The 25,904-nt window shown below is 39.8% G+C and overlaps 1 protein-coding gene across 3 annotated transcripts in view; it reads right to left on the bottom strand.

Annotated features, from left to right (window-relative positions):
• dlc1 (DLC1 Rho GTPase activating protein) overlaps positions 1-25,904 on the bottom strand; it is an 84,973-nt gene that overhangs the window by 45,751 nt on the left and 13,318 nt on the right. For all 3 annotated transcript variants that reach the window (XM_040144864.1, XM_040144861.1, XM_040144862.1), the window contains exon 5: positions 14,451-14,484. In XM_040144864.1, coding sequence (XP_040000798.1) covers positions 14,451-14,484 — 34 coding nt within the window. The remainder of the gene's footprint in view (positions 1-14,450; positions 14,485-25,904) is intronic.

The following is a 25,904-nucleotide window of genomic DNA, read 5'->3' as shown; positions in this document are numbered from 1 at the left end:
TTACTTCCATTCATACACTTTCACTGCCTAAAGACACTCTGTCTTGAAAAAATGAGGGTTGATTTACGTGGGCCTCCGAAGATAATAGCCTGACGTGGCAGTGACGTTTTTGATGACGCCTCCAACAGACAGTGAGCACAAAGATTGTGAGTGGCCGCTGTTTTTTTTCAGTGGATAAACTCAGTATTCTGTGGCACATGTTTTCCCCTTCAGCTGTAAACATGCTTAAATATGCGATGTCATCATTGGGATAACAAGAGTGGGAAATGTCAACAAGGCTATTAGGTTTCAGGATGTGTGATGCTGCACACAACTGACAGGAAGTCCTTGAGAGCATGCGGTATTAACTAATGCACATGCATCACAAAGCATCACATACCCAAACCTGTCATCTTCACGATATAGTAAATAAATATCAGGTTACAACATCCTAGTAGATTTATCCAAGGCAGCTCAAGACCATGAGTCATATTTAATTGGTGGAGTCTCGAATTGCATAAAACATCCAAGGCCTAATCGTACATAAAATACATCTTAAAAGGTTATGGAGTCAGGACAATTTGATTAAGATTCATAATTTAAGGTAATTTCAACACTGAAAGCTATTTATGATTAAGTTTCATCAAAGGTTAATGGTACGTCAAGCCTGTGTGGTTACAAATATGCTGTCTAAGAACACCTATAACTTTCTACGTACAGTACGTGTTCCTGCACTTTATGGCCAGGAACACACATGCATGAATTCATACACAAATAATAATGTAACCTGTAATTACACATGCATTTCTTGTCAAAGCCAGAACATTTTGCCTACTTCTTAAAGAAAGAGAGCAAGTGAAAAAAAAAGAGAAACTAGTGCCAGGTGAGCTGTAATTAGATCCTGTCATAATTCTTTGACCCACTTTTCAACTTCCCTCTTTCATGTGGGATAGTGAGCTATGTGGCAACAACCTGAAACATCCTGGAGAGTGTTTGTTGGTGGATATTTATCATCTGGTGCTCTTTACTTCAATAGAGAGGTTAGGCCATAGGGCAGTGACCTCTGGATTCAGTGGGAAAACTGTGTTACCTTGTTCGAAAAGTGGCACACCAGCACCTGTACTGACTTGGAAGGTGTCAAGATTTCAAACAGGATGCAGCCAAATGTCATGTCAATCTTACCCCTTACAGTTCATCACACCTCTCTTTAAAACACTTTGAAGTGGCTTGAACCTGTAAATGCAGCCTACATTCCTCAAAAGCAGCTCTGTTAATCAATTTTCTTTACTGCTGCTCTTATAAGATAAAGGACTCTGTATTATTTAGAGACAAGCTACTGGAGTAGCTAGCCAGGAACTTGGGAGTCTACCCTAATGGACTCAGTCCTGCATGTCTACAACCAGCTCATTAGTTATACATGGGGCCAAACCAGTCCCCAAGCAACTGTGGCGGAAGCAGGTAAGAGGGAAAATGGCAACTCTGATATTTTCTGATATACATAGCAAAATGAATCCATCCAAAAAAAAAAAAAAAAAAAAATACAACCAAAGTCCAATACAGCAGAAAACCTAAATATGACACAAACCTGACAATGATCCTCTTGTAAATGGGCGAAGAAACATCTGCACTACTCAGAGCCTGTACCTCTCAGCTGCAGCATCCACACACATCCATTAAATGCTGTCTATTGATCTGATGTTTCAGAGACACAGTTCACTTTACAGAAGCCTTGCAGCATTTTCTGTCTTCTCTCTGAAACAATGACTCCAGCTTTCTCATCCTGCTGTGCATCTTGTCATGGAATCTGAAACCTGATATGCTTGTAGTAAATTACAACTGTATGTTCTGGAAGAAAACATGGACATATGCACTCAGTGACATTCAAAACACAGGCCAACTAACATGTGCACACTGCACAACCACCTACACGTATACACCTGCTGCGTCAGTTACTGCCTTCGTCACTCACCTGTCAATCGACTCTCTTGAGTGGTCTTGCTGAGCATATCTCGGGCTTTGGAGGTAGATGACCTGATGTGGTCACTGAAGGACCTCTGCAGCAGCAGCAGCCTCATAGAGTGAGACATGCTGATTAGCAACCACCGAAACGTATTTACGTCAGGCTCCTACCTTGTTGCAACACCTGTGCCTGTTCCTGATCAGGTTGATTATTGCGCTCTTTTCCCTTGTCAATCCCGCCTCTTTCCACTGCCCCTATTTTTTTAGCTTGTATGTATCTATGTTTAACAATTCAATTATAATCTGACTAGTTTCTACATCTGTCTGGCTCTGTTTAGTCCTCTGCACTGCACTGGTTCCTGCTTCTCTCTCTTTCTCACTCTGTTCTGCGCCTGTTAAGACTGTACACTCCCATCTATTGCAGCAAGCATCAGTGCGGTAAATGCTGGGACACATCGAGCCAGTGCTGCAATGCTCTCATATTTTATTCTGCCAGTGTGAGTGTGAGTGTGAGTGTGTGTGTGTGTGTGTGTGTGTGTGTGTGTGTGTGTGTGTGTGTGTGTGTGTGTGAGAGAATAAGTGTTAGTAAGTGCTTTCTGGCACAAGATCCAGTGCTCTCTGTGAGTGGTTCAACGTCACGACTCGCGTCTATCCCTCCCTGACTTATTTTTATCTCACATCTTTTTTTTTTTTTTGCCTCTCTTCTGTCACCTTGCTCCTCTCATCCGCTCTGTTCATACCTACCCTACTCTGTCTAGACAGAAAAAGCACCAATATCAGTTATATAACCCATTGCCCAGGCAGCCTGCTTGTTATGAAGATCTTGTCCTTGTGCACTGGCAGCTAAAGACATCACAGGACCGAAACCAAAAGATAGAAAGTGAGATGATAAAGGAGTCCAGGATAACATTTGAGTCACTCAGATAAAGCTGCAAGACAATTAAATGGAAATGAAGAAATGATTGATAGTGAAAAAGTTTAGTGGGATTTTGTGGGAATTCCTCATGAACCACAGAAACCGCTATTACCCACAGCTAATAATCAGTTTCGACAGCCATTCGGTCATGGAAAATGGTCCAACCCATGACATGACTTTACTGTAAATATTATGGTAGGAACAGAATATGCAGTACACACATACAAACACACACATGCAAACACAAACCCAAGTAAAAGTCATTAGTCACTGAGAAATAGGCGTGTGCTGTAAACCTTATGTAACAAAACTTAAGCTGTTGAGATGGACAAAAACAAAACACTATAGATTCCATTACTTAGACTGCCGCTAAGTTGATCGGATAATGCTGATTTAGCTTCTATTAAGCAAGCACAACTCACTGGGGAAGCTTAGTTGTTGGCTACTTACTGGGTGAAAAATAAAAAAACGGCAACTTCACAGTAGTTGTACTATCACTGTAACACTGGCATCTATAGCTGATGGTAACTTTTACACCGTGACTTTTTAGAAGATAAATTAATTACTAGTGATGTCCCAAACAAGTTTTTCTGGCCACTATCCTGGTCCAAGTCCTTTAATATTGGGTGTTTGCCGATATGGAGTCCAATCCCATAGTTAATTTACGTTACTTAAATGTTTATTAAGTAGCCTGTGTATCCCGTGCCTAGTAATAACACAACTATAGACGAGTTAATCTCACGCTCCTTATCTCTTATGAGCTTCTTGATCCAAACACTTAAAGTCATGGTTCAAAAATAAAAATAAGCTTATATTATTGATATTATATGAAAGAAAGTTCAGGTGGGAGAATGCTATCCCTGACAGTGACATGACGCAATCCACTAGAAAGAAGACGTCTCACTCTTTTGGATTTGTTGGAACCAAAAATAACTCAGTTCATTTATTGTTTTACAGTGCTGTTACAGAGTGGAGGTTCCGCCCTCACAAACAATCTTTGACAAGTACAGAGAGCGACATGCGGGGAGCACAGAAACCAACGTCAGCCAAGTTTAATTTAGGCCTGTCATCAAGTTACTGACAGAATTAACGTTTATTAGTAACAGCTGATATGACATACCACAACAACAACAGTTGTCATTTTAAATCACCGAAAGCGATGCTCAGCAACTGCTAAAACGAGAAGCTGCAGCTGAATGTTTTCCACACTGTTTTGTTAATGATTATTAGCACCAGATCTCAGCGAATCTATGTATCTTTCCAACCTCAGTGTCTGAACTCAGAGTCACTCACTGCTGGACTCAGTTAATATTTTATACTTACAAATGCCAATTTCCACGGGGTTAAGCCTGTGTTATATTTCAGTGTAGGATCGACGCAGACCCTACGCTGTAGCCTATGTAAGTGGCCTTTGCATTTGTAAGCATTTATACTTTTGCGCTGGTGTGTCTGCATCATTCTGCATTTACACTGCCAAAACGCTAGTTGGCGGTGGCGTTTCTGTGCCACTGTATTGAGTTTCTTCATGTACTTCAAACAATTGCAACTGAAACTGAGTGGATCGTGTTGGAAATGGAGCTTTTAAATGTTAAACAACTGTTACTTTTACTGAAATTAATACAATGCAGTAAAGAGAGAAGACGTCAGAGGAGATAGTGAGTACGACCATGAACTGATTGAGGCAGAAGGAGGGTGAGCTTTCTGTGCTTGTCTGGACACTAAGAGACATGGACGAGACATGCTACCAAGCAGACTAATCACAGTTGTTGTAGTTGTATGTATTTACATTTCTAGGGAGGTGCATGTTAGGCTACAGCATACATATAGTCGATTCAATTGAGAAATATAAATTAGCCTTTATGCAACAAGATGCTGCACTGTGGAGGGCAGCTTTCTTAAAGGAGAGGCGCTGCAACACAATCAGGCCGAGGTGAACAAAACACATCAGAATACAGTAATGAAAGGATATGATTTTGATCTGCATTATTTTGGCCGATAACGATCCATTGAAATATGCCTGGATCAGCCCAGATGCTGATCCTTAGGATCAGTTTGGAACGTCTTAGAAATTTTACATAGAGGAGTGCAAGATTATTAATGCTCTTTCATATATCAACTGCCTTTGTGCAGGCATGACAAAATACAGTCAAACACACAAGACTACATGGACCTGTTTTATGTCCCACATCTTTACTGTTTAAATCCACCTTAATCTCTCTTCTTAACTTGTGTACAGCCACGGCAGGAAGCCATCTTCAGTGAAAAAGCTCTGACAGGCTAAACCCACTATACATTACCTGCTCAGCGCCAAACAGCACAAAAAACAAAGTTAGCAACTAGCTGGGGAACACAGTGGAGCATTTAGCAGCTGAAGAGCCTGATATTTCCCTTGGGAGTTGGTGGAAGCCAAAGACAGAGCTAGAAGGAGAGCGAATGCTGGGCAACTTCAACTCCAAATTAATGCTAATGGTACTCAGTGTGTGCTGCATGAGTAAATAGGCAACTGCTTATTTATGTTTATGTATGTTTATAAGGTGATATGTTATTGTGTTTACAGGTTGTGTTGCTGTCCCCAAGAGGCCCTTAAAATCAATTAATACTGCATTTAAGTTAATCTAAAATATATTTCTAACAATTAACTGAATTTAAAAATTCTGTGTTATTGTGTGTCTTTAAACTGAACATGTAAAAATGTATGTGTACAGATTAAGTTACTCATTACTTGGGTGTTTGAATATAGTAGTTGTGAGCAGTATGTGCTGTTCAGGTTGCCCTCCATTACATTCCACACTAACCTCACACTTGAGAAAATCATCCAATCGTGCTGATTGCTCCAGCAAGTGAAGGTAATGTACCGAGCATTGGCTTATTGCAGTCTGCTGATAGCATTGTGCTCATCGCGGCCAATTGACTTTATGGTCTCCCAAGGTTTGCTGAGACTGATAAGGCTGTATTCCCGCATCTTTGCTTTCTCACAACCTTTTAGTCTGTGCTTCTGTGATTGTGGAATGACCTCTTTAACAGTGTCGTAAATGAGGATTAGGATAACATACGGAAAAACAAACATCCTATAAACATCACATCACATTTTTACTATCCTTCCCTTACACACCTGTTCAACTCACACAACATCTGAATCAAATTATTGTTTTCAAGCATGCATGTGAGCATACTCACAGACACGCAAATGCAAACCATCTGGGTCAGTATTCGTATCACACCAACATATCAGTGTACTTTCCCTCTCTGTGTCTCTGCTATACCTGTGATAAGGGGGCAATACACTGACTGTAACCTGGATATGAGGGAAAAGGTCCTGAAGGGGGGAAGAGAGGGGGTGAACTAAGGAAAACAATGGAGTTCTCATACCTCAGGAAGGAAAGGCTTGCCAAATACCCCCCCTGTCAAACAAGAGTGCAGCGTGACAGTAGTGTGTACCTACATCTAACTCCGCAGAACAGAAGCAGGAGACGGTTACCTGCCAACATACTGACCCAGAAATGGAGACAGGGGAGGTGAAAAACGAGGGCGGGGGTGTTTCTGGGAGGACTTCAAACAGTGTATATAAACAGTATGCGAGAGTCTATCATCAAAACGTCTGTGAAAAACAATGCACTATACTATATTCTTTACAGCACAGCCAAACATGTGTCAGTTTGTTGAAGCATGTATGTGTGGGTGTGCCCAAGTGTGACTGTAATTGTGTGCAAGTCCCTTTGATGCTGCCATGTGCTTCAGGTCTTAGGCTACTATCAAACATACACGGTTTCACCCCTACTGTCTGCCCTATTTTCATAGAACTCCATTCTGATACCTTTGCGCAACCAGATACCACACAACCAGACAACTTAAATTATCAAAACACAAAATATCCCATATATAGTGTATTCAAGCAGCCTACAGCTAAGTCTCCTCCATGCTCTACACAATCTCTCTCCCTGACATCCAGACAAGGGATATAAACCAGCCAGGGAGTGACAGAGCCAGGACTGATTCATTAGGCTGGGGACAGTGTGGGGATTTCACACCATCAACATTGGAAGAGTTACAGTCCCCTGGTTTTGGGTGGAAGTTCTTGATGGGTCTTTTCGGGTGAAGCTTAGGTTTGGGGCATTAATAAACCTCCGCTAAAACACTTCTTGTTTACCTAGATACTTCCCTTACCTAGAATATGATCTACTCAGACAAAAGGTATTTGTGGCCAAATACAGTAAAATATTATTCTTGTAATAGGACTGATCACTTTGAAGAAAGCCTCCATGTATCTATATGTGTGCAGGCCACATTAGTATTTTCCCTGTACAGAATTATGTTTGACTATGAAGCCCTTGAGCCATATACCTAGGAATTGTGTCCATATAGGAAACTTCCACTCACGATTTAAGTCTGGTGCCAACTATCAGTGCCACTGCCCAAAATAATGTGTCCTTTATGTAACGAGGCACAAAAGAAGGGTTTGAAGGTCTGGGTATATATATCATATATACCCAGACATATATATCGTATGTCATATCATACCTACAAGTAAAGTTAGCCTTTTTTTTTAAACCACAACCATGATCTCTAACTTTAACATAGTATTTTTGTTGCTTAACTATACCTTAAACATAGTTTGTTCACTATTCTTAACTATACTGTAGTTTTCATATATGCAAAAAAAAAATAAATGCAGAAAACAAGAAATTTTTAAATGTCGGCACTGGGCAATTATTGAATTATTGAAGATAATTTATCAGAATTCTGTCTGGTGATAAATCTGGAACACTGTGCGAGAGAGTGCGCATAGTAAAGCTGCTCATGACAAAATCGCCAAAAATGTTAAAATATCTCACAATGCTAAGAAATCACTGTAAAAAATCTCAGATCTGCACCTGGATCCACTGGATCTGTACCAAAAATGAATCAAACGTTACATGGGCATTTACCTTACTTTCTTCCAAATTTCATTTAAATCATATCCTGTTGAAAAACTGAAAATGTACGTAACTTGCAGATGGAAATAAAAATTGAACCCATGTAAGACTCAACTACTTTTTCATATTCTGTATATAACTCTCTAAAGTATACTGTTGCCATAAAATAATCACAGACACCTGGTTTCTCAATGTCCATGCAGTTACTCATTGACCAGGTTCCATATGCAAACAAAAATCATGATGATCTATTTTCTGTAAAAAGCAATACACAGTTGGTGATGAATCATGTACCGATCTGCTGCAAAATAAGGCTAAACAATAACAATAATGATATACTGTAACCTTTTTTAAGCTTCGGTCTCTGGTATAGGTGAGACTTTTGTAGTTGTAACTCTGAGAGTTCAGCAAGCTGACCTCCTGTTGTAAATTCCCCTTCATGCAGTGGTTTCCTGTTCAGGGTACCATAACTAAGTAGATGGATGTCCAGAGAAAGAGCTCTCAAAACTTGCCGAGGATTGAAAGCGGTTTCTGAGCTTTGACACAAGAAAATCGGAGATACAAAAAAGCTGAGAAAGTTACACTTCTCCGGTCATAGAAAATATATTTATGGAATTCAAGTTGAAGCCTGAATAGCCCGCTTTAACAAAACAAATTCCAAAGTGTCAAATATCTCCACAAATTACATCAAACATGAAAGTAGAATTATGTGCATGTAAGGGGAACAGTTAAGATTGCATCTGTAAATGTATTCACCACAGAAGAGGAAGAGTGAAATTTAAATGGAATGAACTCCAGTATGTTACAGTACAGTGCCAGTCTCCAGACAGGAAGCAAGGGAGTGAGAGTGTCAAATGGGAGGGGAGAGGAGGAGCTGTTTGGAGGGGAGGTGTTTAGGCTGGCATAGACTGACAGGGGAGGCCAGGAATGTGACCTTGCACAAACACAGTGACTCCTGTATAGTTGTATGGAGGGATGGCAAAAAAAGTGGAACAAGGCAAACTCAATCAAAGAGCAGGAACGAGTAACAGAAAAACAAACATCAGTCACAAACTTTTATTGACTTGGCTCCAGGCTAAGGGAGCTTCATTACATCTGTCAAAGTACCTTCTCAGATGAGAGCAATGTCCTCAAAGAGCATCCACAGTATAAACAAGAGGACACTAGCAAAGGTCAAAAATGAGGAAAGCAACTCGCTCAGAATGAACATTCTCCAAATTAAGTGAAAATTGGAGCAGACATTTGCTCATTTTGAAGACTTGAGATATGGTGTGTTGGAGCCAAAAATCTCAGTCACAAGATCCATAGATGAACAGACACCATCTGTGCTGAGTTTTTTTTTTTATAGTGACAGTGAATAGTTGGAGTTAGAACCACCAGGTGATTAGCTTAGCTTAGCATAATGACTGGAAACGGGGAAAAAGCTAGTCTGGCTCTGTTCAAAGTAAAAAAAAAGAAAGAAAGAAAAAAAAAAGAAAATCTGTCTAAAACCCCAACATGTCAATGTGTCACAAAAGATTAAACAAATAAGATATAACATGTTAACTAGTAAAATTAAGAGGTGGTGGTAGGAGATTTTTTTAAAGTTTGGACAGAGCAAGGATAGCCGTTTTCCCCGTTTTTAGTCTTTATGCTAAAATAAGATAATTTAAGATAATTGCCTAGTGGCTCCATCTTCATATTTAGCATAAAGACACGAGAGTGGTGTTGATCTTCTAATTAAATTCTCGGCAAAAAAGCGAATGAGCATATTTGCAAAAATGCTGAACTGCTTCTTTAAATGGTCTAAGCACAGACCTCTAAATTTGAATTTTAAAAAAACAATTTCCTCCAGTCAGACAAATTGGTGTTGTTTTTAATCGTCTGACAAATGCTCCAACAGAGGGGAGTTTTCAAAGTGTGTAACAATATGATGATTAATACTGGGATCCTCAGAGATCAGAGATCAGGTCTGGTGTAGTTTTGGGAATCAAAAAGGGGGGAAAAAAAACAAAACAAAAAAAAACACAGTTGCATTTAAAAACAGCTCTTAATACCAGTAAGATTAATTTGTCACTGGAATTCCAAGAAGGGAAGAATAGTGACTAGAGGGGAAACAGTGGATAAAGAACAAATGGAAACAAAAAGGGGAGCCAGACAGACAGAAATGATGAGACAAGTTATTCACAGGAACTACCAGCTCCCAAATGTCAGAGGTTCCCTCCCATACAGGATCCACTGAGGTTGCTAAACCACTTCCTCTTTCCTCAGTTTTCCTTTCCTCCACCTACAACCGAGGCAAGTGCTTTAGACTATGAGGCTCTGTGGCTGTGAGTCCAGGCAAAAGGTCAGGCTTTAACCCTGCAGTTGGTTGGATGCCCATCATTGTGTTCTGTTTATATATTCGCTCTGGTCTATATTTAGATCAGGAGGGCACAGTATGGTGCCTCTAACCACAGCTACAATCAAGAAAAAAAAAAGTAGACTATTCTTAGAAGCAGGTAAAGCTAAAGGTTGGTGTTAACAAGCTCTAACACTGGTGTGAGAGAAAGAGTAGCAGAAAGAAAAAGAGAGTGGAAGATACTGTTACATATTCAGTTGTTTGCAATCTTCTGTTGCATACATGGGTTGAAAAGTTGATTTTCTGATATAAATCACTTCATGTAGTTTGTGCAAAACCAGCGCCATGTGCCGTAAAGATCAGTTTAACAATCTCTAATCACTTCTAAACGTTGGTGAATGAGGACTGTCAGTCACTGAGCTGATGTACAGTAAGTTAGGACCAAAAAAAAAAATCATGTCGTGGCATGAAAAATTCATGTCATGTGGCACAAAAGGTAGCAAGCAAGATTCCCATCTTTAGAAGTTGCAAGCATTCACATCATGGACGACGCAAAACAGTTGTATAATTGCGGAGTTGGTGACCTGAGGGTTAAAAAATTCCGGGCTTGGTCATTACAATACCATAATTGGCTTTGAATTACCTCGAACCAGTTGGTAAAATACCCGGATTTGTTACATTCAGGCGCTAACAATCCTCTTTTAAAAAAATATAGGTAGCAGTTTCTCATTTTTAGCTCTTTTTTTTTTTTGTATGACCACGAGTTGACATACAGAGTGTTTTTGTGTTTCAACAGGGACCAAAAGAGTGGCATCTCTTCTCTTAAGAAATAATCTATGTGATCACATCATTTCAGTTTAAGCATCCCACAGTTTGACTTTTATCATATCACCATTTTAATCTGATCGAGTCACAGTCATCATTCATAGTTCTGAATGAAGACCATTAGTATTTGGAATAAGTAGCTGGTAAAGTACAGTGGGCTATAGATGCTAACATTTAATTAACATTTCATATACTATGCTGCTGATTTCATTTTCAGATTGTATCCACGGGTCATGAGCATTCATTGGGCCGCCACTAAAAACTGTGGTGCTTCTGTCTTCAGCCAACAAAGGGTGATTAGACATCTTTGAGTTGTAGTTATTTTAGCCTTTAGTTACTGACAAATGTTGAAAGGTAAACCCAGTAAGATTTAATAGGGGGTTTGAAAGGATTCAGATTCAATATGTGGATTTGAGACTGGATTTGAATTCAATAAAATGCTACACCCTTCATGAGACATCCGTGTTTGTTTGCTTTTTCAGGCGCTTTATTCAACGCCAGGATGTTTCAGGAAAATCAGTTATGACTTGGATGTTCAGGTCAGAAATTGATAATAAAGGTAACTGCCAGAAGACGTGATGATATTGTAAGTATCTTTAAATTTGCTGTGGTATAATTCTGACACCTTTAAACACTCTTCACAATGGCTGCCTCATATCCAGTCCCCAAAGATCCCTCAACCCTACCAGCTATCAATTACTCTACCCTTAACTTGCTCGAATGAGGAGGGAGAGAGATGAACCAATGCCTCAGCAAAATAATATGTAGACAGAGCTGCCAAAGAAACAGACCCACTACTAAATAAATGTGTAATGTTTGAAGGCCATATACAAAGCCAACCCAATATTTTATCCACTACAGAGGAGAAGACTTGGATATAATATGAACCCTTGTCCTCCTTTGCACTCTTGCCTCTTAATCTCTCCTACTCTGTTTTTTCACTCACACAAGGTAAACCTGTCAACTTCCTGGATAAGAGGATGTGAGATCACAGAGCAAAACAAGCTGCCACTAAAGATAAGTACTGACTGATTTGGAGTTTTGTCTATTTTGTAAAACACAAACTGCCTTCATATAAATCTGGTTAAATACAACAGTATCTATGCCCACTAAAGGGACACTAAAGAATTAATGTATTGTGTCTGTATCAGGTGAGAAAAAGTTTTTAAGTTTTTAACAAAGTTTTATTGTTCAAACTTTCAGCCTTCTCCAGTTTATGATCATGCAGTGTAACACCGCAGTGCCACAACTACAATAACTTGCACTCATTAATATCTGTTCCTTTACCTGTGCGTTGTGAGTTATACTCCACACCACTCTTTTGGTATGAAACACTCAACCCCCTGTGGGCCTGAAAGTAGACTGTAAGACATTTGTAGTCTCCACTTTTGAAAATATCTGTTTGATGTTTGACAGTCATGTTGACATTATATGACAGGCCAATAATATTCATCATTTAAAAGGAATGTTATTTGAATTTGTCCAAACAACTATATCAACAAATCTGGTCAGCCGTATGATAAAAGTTCACTTACGAAATTTAACCTGCAGTTGGGTTTTTCCCCTTGATGTATTAATTGTGTTTCCTAATGCATGAAAATAGATTTGTTTTATGTTTTCTTTATGTCCCATTTAGTACTTCTTGAATTTTATTTCAACAACATAACATCACATCTATCATCGCATCACATGCATCATCTCCTAGACCATACCCAACTAGGACAATAAGGACAGTTATGAAAACTTAATGCATGATGTCCTTATAATCTTTAAATAGTATGTGCTATGGTATGAGTTATGTAATTTCTTGCCATTCCAGTGCATTAGGGCTCTGCAGCCCTTGTGATGCTCAGGCTTTAACCAGCATCACAGGAGCCCCATAGAGAGCACTTCTAAACAACAGGTTGTCAGTTGTAACTCTGAAGCATGTAGACACATCCTCTTTGTGCACAGGAAAGCCGTGACACTGACCACTCACTGAGGTACATCGAGCGCCGTGGGGAAGCCATCAACCATGCCATTACAGAGCACGGGCTATGGAAACTTCTTGTTGATCACTGGTGTGCTTCCGTTGTCACAGAGATAGTAAAATTAACCATGAATGAGCTGTCTTTCATTGGAGTGCAGCAGGAGCCTTTAGGGCATGGTGTGTGATGTAACACTGTCACAAATGTGTCATTCCCAGGGGCTTAAATGGTGGAGATACAGAGGGGGCTTTGAAGTGTCACAATGAACACTGGGCTTTGTGCTCCATCAAGGCCCCCAAAACTCCCATCATACCCCCACCCTCCCTCCAGAGTCCTGGGTTCCGTCACAGAAACCAAGAGATGGAGGTTACATAACTTGCTTACAGCAAGTCAGACTGGTTTAAATGAAGAAAAATGACCAAGAATCCTTGACCCCTTTGAAGTTGGCACCGTGCGTTTTTGCAAGTTTTAGGCTTCTTGTAAAAATGTCTGGAGTGGTAGCGCTGACATATACACACACACACACACACACACACACACACACACACACACACACACACACACACACACACACACACACACACACACACACACACACACACACACACAGGAGCAAACATACTGACAGCTTCTGCACATTTCCCATGAAAGGTTTTCAGCAAGTGGCGGTAATTAGAGGGTGAGACAGAGAGAGAGTGAGTGAGGACTCCCAGCAGGCTTTGAGACAGCGGGGGGCAATATGAAAGCCTCGTCCCCATGTGGAACCACCTCTCTGGTATTGTTTACCAGCGGACGGACGACACAGGGGGGTGTTTAATGAACACTGCTCCCCTGCTGGCTGTCTGAAAGTAGGTCTGTGCATCCATAGTTTCCTGATGCCCCTGTGCATTACAGGCGGACTGCTGACAGAGAGGTCAGAGCCAGAGTGGAGGGAGCAGTCACTACAGATTGAATTTGTTCTTTAGATCCGTTCATAATAAAGTGTGTCCAGCAGATGACACAGAGCATTGCAAAGTAATGACACAACATGTCAATACAAAGAAGGCTACGCATCAGGAGGAAGTCATGAGCATTGGTAACTGTAGGCCTATAGCTGAACATATACTAACAAAGTCCTGTTACAAAATGCATGTTTTAGGCATTCAGCTATTTATTCTTACTTACATTAAATACAGATTTTTTTTTTTTTTTTATTATGACAAATTTTTGAAGGAGAGTAAGAAATGAGGGGAAAGGTAGATAAACACGCATCAGAAGTTTTTTGCACCAGACTCGACATCCAGTCTGGCTCTTATCTTGGAAAGGCAACAGACTTGATGGCTTAGTAGATGAGTCAAGGATCTTATCTAGACTGGCATCCAGTGTCTCATAGAACCAGAGCCTGTCCTCCTCCACTCAGCTACTCCTTCCTTCCTCCTGTCTTGCCCCATGTTTTGAACACCGGACAAGGCTATAAATCAGATATTGTATCGCAGAATCTCTTCACATGACACCAGACAGGGCCCACACCAGATCAACAGCAGACAAACGCTTAGTGAAAAAAGGAGAATGAAAAAGGAGCGAAGGCTTACCAGCTTTTTCTTTGTCGGGAATGGGAGAGGTGCTCTGGGAAAGAGAGAAGAAAAAAGATTATAGTGGAGACAGCTTTGTTATGATGCCATGCAACAATTCAAACAAAGCTTGTGATCAATCATGTGTTTGTGTGATTAATGTAATGAAGAAATGTTATGAAGAACTCATTACATGGGAAACATCAAATAACAATATTTATTCAGTGTCATGATGTTGTGAAAGCTACATATTTAATCCCTTTGCATGTTCTCCCTGTCGGTCCACATGCATCCTACAATTATGATTCACAATCTACATAAGAACAAAGGATAAAGCAGGGTCTTGTCTGTTTGTGTATTGAGTGCAACTGTGTCCAGTTCAGTTAGGCCATGAGTGTGACTACAACCATCCTTGCCTATCATTGTTTGTGCACAATCGATATCAACAATATCACCGTATTCTGATCTGTCCTTTTAAGAATATTGGTTTTAATTCAAGAAAATAAAGTGTAAAGCTTCAGCAAGGGGTTTGCTACACGCACCAATAAGACAATCATAGAAAAAAAAAAAAAAAAAACACACACACACACACACACACACACACACACACACACACACACACACACACACACACACACACACACACACACACACACACACACACACACAAGGAATGTGGTTGCTAAAACACTATATGCATAGTTTTGTGATGTGCACACATCTTAATAAATGGTCTCAAAAGATAACAACTCCCCCAGAGACTTCTGAACAAATCACATCACTCTCCTCTGATTCAGTGTTGATTCAGCCCTCACATATGTAGTCTGCAGAGACGTTACTGATAAAATCACACATTTTTTAGTCATAGTAGATTCTCATCTTTCTGCCCATGTAATATTTCCTTCTTTGGCTTTGTTGTGGGTTTTAGATAATACTACTGCATCAACACAGGCTTTCTGGTAAAAATAGAGCAGTCGTGTGTCCTTTCAGTGGCAAAGTGTGTGTGTGTTTTAGTGTGTGTGTGTGGGCAGCAGTCAGTTGAAATGCAGAGGTCTTTCTTGCCTCTGACTTTTGACCTGAGGTTCCTTGGCTGACCTCCACACCCTGACCTGTTTTAATCCACACTCCCTGGGCACAGATCAGACAGAGCGAGGAGAACAAGGTCCATTCACAATACAATTTATCCACTTTGTCCACATTCTGTGTGCAAAAAGTGTAAATATCAACTTTTCCTCTTGATATTTGTATTGAGATGAATGCTGTCCTCCTCCATGTTTATTTTTTTCCCCTCAGGCCTAATTAGAGTCCTTTAGCCATGTCCTGCTACTTTAAAGCCTGTTTACCCAATGGCAGCCACTTACACAGCGATAGTACAATCAAAACCCCTTTGAATATCATCTGAAAGGAATAGTTTAACATTTTTGTGAAAAACACTTATTGTCTTTCCTTGTCAAGAGTTAGAGGAGAAGATCAATACCACTCTCATGTCTGACTGGTTAATATAAAGCTACTTCCAGCAGCTAGTTAGTTTAATTTAGCACAAAGACTGGGAAAGGGAAGACAGCTAGCCTGGCTCTGTCCAAAGGTAACAACATCTGCCTACAAGCACCTCTCAAGTACACCAATTTAAACTTTATATCTTGCTTCTTTAATTGTACGGAGGGTTATGTGCCAGACTATTACTTGACTGGGAGAAGTAACTTCCTAGCGAGCTTTAAGTTTTTTCATGCACCGGACAACATTTTTGACCTGTTTTGGGGCCAGGTTCTACTCTATCAGAAGTAGTTTGTACGACGTGTTGTCAAACCACTTCAGAAATAAAGTGTTTATAGTTGTTCTGAATGTCCACACTTGAAGGTGGCGTTGAAAGCTGGTCATTATAGAGAGGGGGGAGACGTGATATTGTTTAAATAGGGGGATAACTTCTCACACGTTCAGACAGTCTCTCCAGTAAGACATTTATTGTGTTGCACTCTGTCTTGAAAAGTGCCACAAACAGTTGTGTGACAAATTTTAAAACAAGAGAGGGCTAGAGAGAGAAGCACAATGTCTGGCTCCTCTCTCACCTCAGCACATTCTTCTCTGCACATCCTGCATAAGACATGATTTTGACAATGAGCTAATAATCCTCACAGGTGTTATAAATATGCTCATGTGGAATTTCCTTATTTCCCCAAATTAATCCACTGTGACTACACACTAAAATTTACAAATCTGATTAAAGTGAAATTCTGCTGCTCCTTTCTCCTTTGATCCATTTTGTGTGGGTGGTAAGCAGGACAGAATTTAAGATAAGAGCATGACTTTCATTTTTATTCATTTTGACTTGGACAGAGCAGTAGTGTAGAGCATGAGAAAGAAACAAAAAGAATCATTATAAGCAAAAATGTGACTAAAAGTCCTTTGCTTCTCAAATGTCAAGGGAGCTTTTATATTTTATGATGAACCACCACAGGTGTGACACAGTGTGGTGAGAGTGAATACAATGCCTGCTCTCATACGCAAGTTTGTTTTTGCTTACGTGTTAGCTGATTAAAGCTGGATAAAGTGTTGTCTTGGTCTCAATCTGTTTTACTCAGATTTTTTAGAAGCCAGTGGCTGAGTTGTCTACATATACATACTGTATCTAAAATCCAAACAAGTCCATCACAAGCGGCACATCTGCCAAGATCTCTTTGTATGTGTGTGCATATAAGTGCGTGAGCATGTATTTGTGCTTATGAGTGTGGTTGCGCATAATATGTGGGCAAAAACCAGCATTTAATCACTTCATGGGACACGTTTCAGACACATAGTGGCTAAAATTCCCTCTGTAGACAAATAGCTTTAAAATTTATTGCTGCTTAATGACCTAAAAAAGACACCTGGGAGAAGCCAAAGACTCCTACTCACTCCACTAAATCACCAGCACATACAGGACAACAGCAGTGAGGTGAAATCACAGATAGATTTATATTCAGTGCCGTTTCAGCTGTTGGACTCAAGTAATATTAGCTCTGCTGTTTCAGTCACAGGAGTGTCCTCGCTGCATTGCCCCCGTTTGCAGAACACTGTGAATGGTGTGAGAGTCAGACAAAACCACAGTAACAACCTGTTTTGTTTTTGCCTTTTTATTAGTTGCATAAAAACTGTCTCTGCTGGCCATCAGGTTAGATACCGTGTACTTTCTCAACTTTTTTTTTTCACAATACACCTTTACAAGCACTGTAAGTTGAATGACTTCACCTTATTTAATTAAAGTGAACATGTTGTATAGTTTAACTGAAGAGGTCGGCAATAATCTGTGGTTTTCTTATTGTCAACAAATCATAAAGGACCAAAAATAACATTTACTTGATCCTATTAACAAGTACTGACTATGTTCCTGCACTTATTCCTGTGCAATAGACCTCCCCTGTTTTCCAAAAACACATTAATTATGTTCCGTCATTACAATACCAGCGCTGCAGTTTTCTTTTTTAGTCAATATGACATATACCATCCTGCTGCCATAAATACTCAACATTTCACCAAAAGTGTATTAATGTACGGTTGAAAATAGTCTCTGAACAAATGCACTTTTTACTGCACTTGTTACTATGGAGTAACACCTGTTAATCATTACTGTACCCAGCTATTTTAGGAAATTACTCAGCCTTTTTTAAAAATGAAACTGTCTATCTGTTGCTCATCTTTAAAGATTTACATCTTCAGTTGGAACAAATGGGCTTGGGGCTGAGAGCCAAAGACAAATTAGGACACTTAAAAAGTATCAATAATTTTAATAGAATTTGTTGACGATAAGAAAAATATAGTAAAACACCAGCCTTATCCTTTAATTCTGCTGTGAAACATTAAAATATGGCATAGCACAGAGTACATTACATTTAGACAGCACCACATCAATTCATGTGCAGATTTGTGCTAAAGATTTCTTACTTTATATTAAAGCACAGTGGTGTTTAAAAAAATAAAATAAAAAATAACTTAAAATAATTTTCTTTGTTTCCTCAGAATGGTTGCCTTTTGAATGATGGAATCAATATGGGAGGTCTTTGAGGTTCTCTGCTTAGCACTAACAAGACATTGCTGTTCACCAGTGTGCGCCCTTCCTATTGTGTAAACACCACACCACGGGTTCCTGTCAATGACCCATGAAGTCACTTATAAACAGTGTAAATCTCACCTTCACACAATGCTGTGTTTTCCCTCATAATAGCAATTACAGTTGAATAAATGTGGGTGAGAGACCACAGAGCCTAACAAGAATGTGAATGAATGGGTACCAGTAAGTACCAGCGTTTTCATAGCACCTCGGTCACATATTTTCTCAATGTTTGCCTGTGTTCCCCCTGGCATGCCACAGTGCAGGTTGTCCCAGTGTGGGGTTGTCTGGGCCGTGTCAGGTGTCCACCGAAGAGCTATGGGCTGCAAGCGTCAGCTGCCTCATTTACTGCCACTAATTTACTGGAAGTGGGTTGTTTGGGGTGCACAGGGGGTAGGGTATGTGTTTGCTTTACACACGTGTGTATGTGCGTAGTGGCCTACAAGCATGTGCGCCAGCATGATTAACCACTGTGGGGTCATTATTGTCATTACTGTAGCCAGAAGCTTAGTAAAGTAAGATTTCCCACAAATCATGTCAGTTTTAGAGAGGATTTTACTATTACCAACAGAAACAGTTGTTAAATCTGTTTCAAAGTTTTCTGGGTGAAAATAATTCAGCTGACCTAATCATATGCCTGATTTTGACAACAGACATTGATGATTCACCCTGATAATTCAGTAACAAGTGAGGCTGGGTATTCTTTGAAATTTTTACAATACGTATATTTTTTATATTTTTTGGTACATTACTTGAGAAACATCAACCTTTTTTTTTTTTTTTTATAAACAAAATCCTTTTTTATCAATTGTAATGTCATATCCCACACTCTCCCCCCATTTCCTTTTCATAGCTTTGAAGTTGTTGAAACCAGCTCTGTTTGACAGTATTACAGTACAGTATTTTGTCCCATGTTGTTCCAGCTCTTCACTGCAGCATTATGATGCTTAAACTGGGGGAAATATTCAAACCCAAGACTCCATGTTGTTTACGGCTTCACCATTCCATCAAATGGAAATATTCTTTATGTCTTGGGCATCATTTTAGCCACGTTTTCCCCAAAGTCTGCCTGACATATTTGGTATCTTTGGAAATTTTGGGATCTCCACTAGCATTTAAAATGCTCTGAGGATTTGAACAACGTTTGACTGCACTGCATGAGTTTGTTCTGAATAACCCACCAGTGGTCTATTGTTTGCTAAGGAGTTTTAAATCAGGAACTATTATGTATTATGAGTATGAGCATTCAATGCCAGCTTTTAGTAACTGAAAATTTTTGATGTGGTGCTAAAGAAATATTGCAGCCTTTATATATATATATATAAAAAGCACTGAGGTTCAAAATCCAGCCTTAGTAACAAATAATATTTTGTTTTTCAGCAATGGATGCTGCTTCTGTGTGGCTGTATGCACATGCTTTTTAGTGTGAGTGAGTCGAATATGTTAAGCAAGCCATTGGCACTAAGTACAACGAAGCTGAGCAGTCCATCATGCCTCTCTCATCCCCACTGTCACTCTCTCAACCTCCCCCCACACTGCAGCAGCAGTATGTGTGTGCATGTGTGTGTGTGACCACCCATGGTCTGTGCTGGCCAAGGATTAGAGGGCTCAGGCTAACCCAAACCTTTTTCTCCACCACTTAACGCAAATGGCTAAATTGGTTCAGATGGCTTATGGTCAGGTAAGCTGACGGCTCCAGCGCTAGACGTATAAGGTAACTGTGTGTGATAAGGGGAAGAATGACAGTGTGTGTGTGTGTGTGTGTGTGTGTGTGTGTGTGTGTGTGTGTGTGTGTGTGTGTGTGTGTGTGTGTGTGTGATGTGAGTGAGTTCACGCGCCCGCCTGTCCAGGGCCTTTGAAGATGTTATCTGGAGCTCATTTCTGCTTTTTGACTGGCATGAATTCGCCCTCTACCCTGCACTTATAAAGGAATTTATTCTCCATGCTTTGTCGACCCCCGGGTGCACATTTGCAGGGAAACGTGGGAAACAATTTCATTTTAGCCTTTTCCTGGAGTCTAACCCCCGCTACCCCTCATACTTTCTCCCCTGCATCCCCTCTCCACATTTTAATAGTTTCCATATGTCAAACTTGGAGTGTGTCAATAGGAAGTGATGTGATGACTTGGTGTAATGATGCGTTGGAACATTTCCTGCAGAGGAGGTATATTAGTGTCCAGATGTTGGATTTAAAAGCTATTTGAAAAGAAAACAATTCCAAACGAAATTTGGGGACACTCTAAAAAAGGTCTCACTAATGTGCTGACATCTTGTGTAAGACTAAAAGCCCAGGCGAATGAGTGCACTTTCAATCCTTAGTTGTGTTAGGAGGTCAATGATTCAACCATACACACTGTGCACCCACTCACACACACATATATATACACTGACCACTAGCCGAGGCCTCGTTCTCTCATTCAGCCTTGAGCTGTGAGATATTTTCTGTATGGGGTGATGTTGATTGAGAGAGCGTGAGAAAAGTGGATATGCATAAACAGAGAAAGAGATACACATTTTTTTTTAGAGCAGTAAGCCAAAGCAACTGGCTTCTGGTTTCAGGCAGTGTCTGGTGGGATTTAGTGCTGGGCTCCTGGAGCATAAACTGTGAACTGTTGACTGGCCCTTGGAATCCATCACCGGACGAGACAGTAATTCTCAACTTGTCTGACCATAAGACTCTTCCTCCCAAAAGGCAGACTAAACGGTCACCAAATTCTACTTCTTAGGTCATTCTTACAGGTGGATAATCCTGATACTTTGTACACACATGAAAACGGTTTGGCATTAGAAACCAACTATCTAACCTCAAGTGTAACTTCAGTGAACAAGAAATGTCTCTGCATGTACGCATGCAGACCATTAGGCTCTTTGTCTCTCCCAGACAGAGTCCTTACTGAGACTTTATGGTTCTAATGCACCCACTAAAATTTAGTTGGGATATTTGTGTTTAGATTTATAAAAGAATCCTCCTCCTATGTCTTGTACGTTGGTATAATAAGAATAAGAGCAGGGATAAACATATTGTTTAATATTCAGATTTCTCATACTGCAGTGGATTCAATAATTAGATAAAATAAAGCCACTGTGGTACAGGTGAAAGAGAATTATCCTGCTTGTTAGTAACACGATTTATCCCGATTTAACAACATTTTGATTGCTGGTTTCACATGTACAGTACTTTGCCTGCACAGTGAATGACCGATGACAATAAGTTCCAGCAGACAGGTTCATTTAGCAAACAAAAAGTAACAAACTGACAACTACACATTGTGGATTTTTTGTATACAACTTTAAAATTAGTAAAGAAGATGAAATGAACTTGGAAAAAGAACTGGTGTTGGCAAAAAGGCTACATCTGATATTTGAGGTGTCTTGGTTTCAAGATTGATTGACAAAGAGCAAAAACAGGAAATCTAAAAGTTTTTAAAAAGAACAAAAAGTTACAATTTCACAAGTGGAGAATATACTGATGTCATTCTTTTCCCTCTTCTTTTGGTTCTCTCTGCACACAAACATACCAAGAAAAAAGTACACATGCTGACCCACTCATCAGCACATTGACCATTAAAGGTTATTCTGACAAAAACAGGCTTTTCGTTATTACCAAGTAGCTCCACAAGTGTTTTTCAAAATGTGGGATAAAATGTTTGGAAAACAAATGACAAAAACACATGGGACTGTTTTGTTCACATTATTCTGCTGCCCACTTAGAATGCTGATTAAGAGACAAAATGTGTCACCTGTTCCTGCTCACCAGGTTGAAATTGTGGCTTATGGTCCAAAGTTAATAGGGATAAGCCTTTTGATCCCAACTGCATCAACAATGCTAGCCTGTGGATTAGCCGCTGACATTTTTAGGAGAAAGCAGAGAGTGGGTTAACAACACAGAGGGATTAGACTGTCCTCTGTAGAAGACTGTGGTGGCCCCACAGCAGTTCTGTGGCAGACACAGAAAGCTTACTGACTTACCAGAAGGACCTGTGGGTGAGACCTTGCTGGGTCACAGTTTTGTAACATTTGTTGAGGAATGATGATTCTTGACTATATACTTTAAAGGGTACTGCATTTACCTTAACCAGGTCAGCAGCTCACTGAACGCTGGCTAACTTAACTGTAAACACACTTCATGTACAGGTACATTTTTTTTAAATGTCACCATAAATTGGAAAAAAAAAAAAAAAATTTAATGAGTAGGCCACATTCCTTCCTTAGACATTCAAACTGAGGTTAAAGATGATTAACTGGGCAAGAAACTCAGGTGTATCTTGGCTGTGGTAATGTAACTTCAAGGCAAACATGGATGGAAATACACATTCAAAACAAAAATGTGAACACATACGCTCAACCTGAATGTCCCAATTAAAATCCTGAACCCCAAGCCTGAATAAGTGTTGCCTAAATCACACCCGGTTTTACAATGCATTCCTGTGTACATGTTTCAGCATCTGTGAATTTGTGTGTATGTGTTTCTGTGAGTGCATTCAGTTTGTTTGTTCGTTCTGTGATTTATGGCGCTTCATTATCAGCAGGCTGCAGGGGTGTTTCCAGATGCCTGTATTTGCCAGACATCACTAAGATTTACTGCCAACAAGTACCATCATCCTGCAACTATTCCCTGCATTTTTTTTACTGTCTACTTTACATAATAGATGTGCGGTTCGCTTCATTGACTCCAACTAGTACTCGTTAGCAACAAACACGGTGGAGTGATGTTTTCAAGTTGGATGAAAAATTATGATTCGTTTAAAAAAAAAAAAAAAAAATACCATAAGCCATATGGAGTCAATAAAACACATTGGTGATTAAGTTGATGGGATTTAAGTGACATGCCACAGAATGATGTCATAAAAACAAACATAGCGAGAGTTGCCAATGAGCAAAGGGCGTAAACATGGAGATTTATGTGATATTTGCCTTCCAAAAACATGCAAAAACACAGAACTCATTCTGTGAAACAATTAAGCATATCATAGCGCATATCAGTGACAAAATATTCAGTATGCACAATGAGTAAGGCTGATACATGTGGATAATTTCAATAAATACATTTCATAATAGCATGTTTTGGCTGTTTGCTCTGCTGTGTTTTGGATTTTGTTTTCTGCTGATACTCTGCCAACAACAAAAAAAGAGAAATATATGTACTCAGTGTATCCTTCTCTCTCCTGTTCTTGGAGTGCTTTATGCAAAGGCTATAGCCTTGAATTGACAGGAAAAACAAGATTTCCTTGTGGGGGTGGAGGAGGAGTTCATTTTCCACATCCTGCTCCAAACACAAGACTTTCCTTTTTTTGTGCCCTCTTTTTTTCTTTTTTTTTTTTTTTTTTTAAATCACAGTGGGTCTGTGTTTGTCCCCTTGTTACAGCTGTGCTCAGCAAAGAGGTGACCTTGGGGACAATGACAACACACAAAGCAAGCGGCTGGCGTGGCCATGACCAGAGCCACTACTGGCACCCCTTGTCAGACTGAATGGCGGTTGGTTTCAAAGCTCGCTGACTCATTTTGGCCTACTACAGTCTTTAAGCCAAATATGTGCGTGGAATGTAGGCAAACCTATTTATGCCTCCTGCACATGGTGTTTACTGTTGACCAAGGATGGGAATGAGAGAGAGTGGGAGCAAATGCAGAAATAAATGAAGGGCAGTGAAAGTAGCAAATATTGAGTATTTTATCCAAGTGGGACATTGAGAAGGTGTGGTTTGGATGAAGGATGTTTGGGGACTGCGAGGCTGCCAAACCGGAACACAGAGGAAGGACAGAGCAGAGATCTGCTAGCGACCTTAGCACGCAAACCACAGCACTTCTATTGTCCACAAACCATAGACAGATAAAGAGCTATGTACATACATAACCAAGTGACAGGGAATAAAGTCTTTCCGTCTTTTTAAAATAAACAGATCTCTCAATCAATCATCTTCCAAATCTAGACATGGAAACTCCAGAGATTCATTTCAAAATTCAGTGTTAAACAGCGACAAAACCACCAAAGGAGAAGAGAAGTTGTGTTTGGAGCACTGTTGCTTTGGAGACAGAATACAGTCCAAACAAAGGGTTAAAGGTTGCCCTGTTATGGAATGTTTACCAAAGACGGAGAGGACGAGGGCTGGTATATGGTAGCACCGTCCCTCTCACCATATGCATGACATGTAAAACACCCCTGTGCTAAATTTAACAGACAGCCAAGCTCTGTGCCTCGTTCAGTAGCCAAGGTCTTTAGGGCATTCTGAGTATATGTCTTGCAGGTGGGAACACTATGCGCTGAAGGTGACTGATATGTTGTTTCCGACTGTAACATTCAGAGGAAGGTGGTCAGGGGTCAGCAGCCTCCACCCGCCTCTGTGGCTTGGCACATCCTCTGCAGCCGCAGAGCTCTAAAAATAGTCATATAATAAATGGCTCTTGCACCATGCTTAACTTAAGTTTGTCTCTACAGATTACACTTACAAAGCCTAATTAATGACTGCTAATACTGCAGTGACAAGCCATAATACAAATTCTTTAAAAATTTATTACAAAATCACTGAAGCTAGTACTATGCAAGATTTAAAATAATGACACCAAAGATGTTAATATTTAAGTGAAAGAATGTATTTAGAGCTGAAACAATTAATCAATTATTTAATAATTAGTCACCTGACAGAAAGTTAAATCATCAAATATTTTGATAATCATTTAATTGCTTCGGTCATTTTTTCTTGCAAAAAATGCCAACATTAAGTGGTTTGAGTTTCACAAGTGTTAATATTTTCTACTACAAAACAGAACATTTGAAGATGTCACCTTTAGCTGTTCTGTTTTTTGAAATTTTAAAGACCAAACAATTACTCAGCTAATTGAGAAAATAATCAGCAGATTAAGCAATAATGAAAATGACTGAGTTACAGCCCTAAATATAATATACAGCCAAGTCAGTTGATACACATAAGTCTATAAACCAAATAAAACCCACCTGTTGTAACACAACAATGTAAGTCAAACAACATTGTAAGCCACCTGCTACTCTAAGCAAGTAAAAGAAACTTGCCAACAAAAACACCCTGGGCAAAGAATAGCAGTTCCACCATGAGAAAAAAACACCTGCTGTGGCACAACATCCGCTAGATGTTGGCCCCACATTCGATGCAAGAATAACAGCCACCTGCTGAAGGCTAACAATAGCCACCAGCTAAGCTAGCAAGGAGCCAAGGATCTATTCACTTAAACCCAAAGTCTTATCCACAGCAGTTAGTGAATGATACTACACATGCCAAGTGAATGTCCTCTCATCACCAGTGTACACAGCCACATACCAACATTTATCATGGTTACATAAAAGACAGCATGAGTATATGCTTGGGACAATCACACACAAGTGTTATGTTAAATGCCAGGACGTGTTGGGGGACAGTAATA

The sequence above is a fragment of the Xiphias gladius genome, chromosome 15 (genome assembly GCF_016859285.1).
Source record: "Xiphias gladius isolate SHS-SW01 ecotype Sanya breed wild chromosome 15, ASM1685928v1, whole genome shotgun sequence".
NCBI classification, from domain to species: domain Eukaryota; kingdom Metazoa; phylum Chordata; class Actinopteri; order Istiophoriformes; family Xiphiidae; genus Xiphias; species Xiphias gladius.
This window is presented reverse-complemented; position numbering and strand designations above follow the sequence as displayed.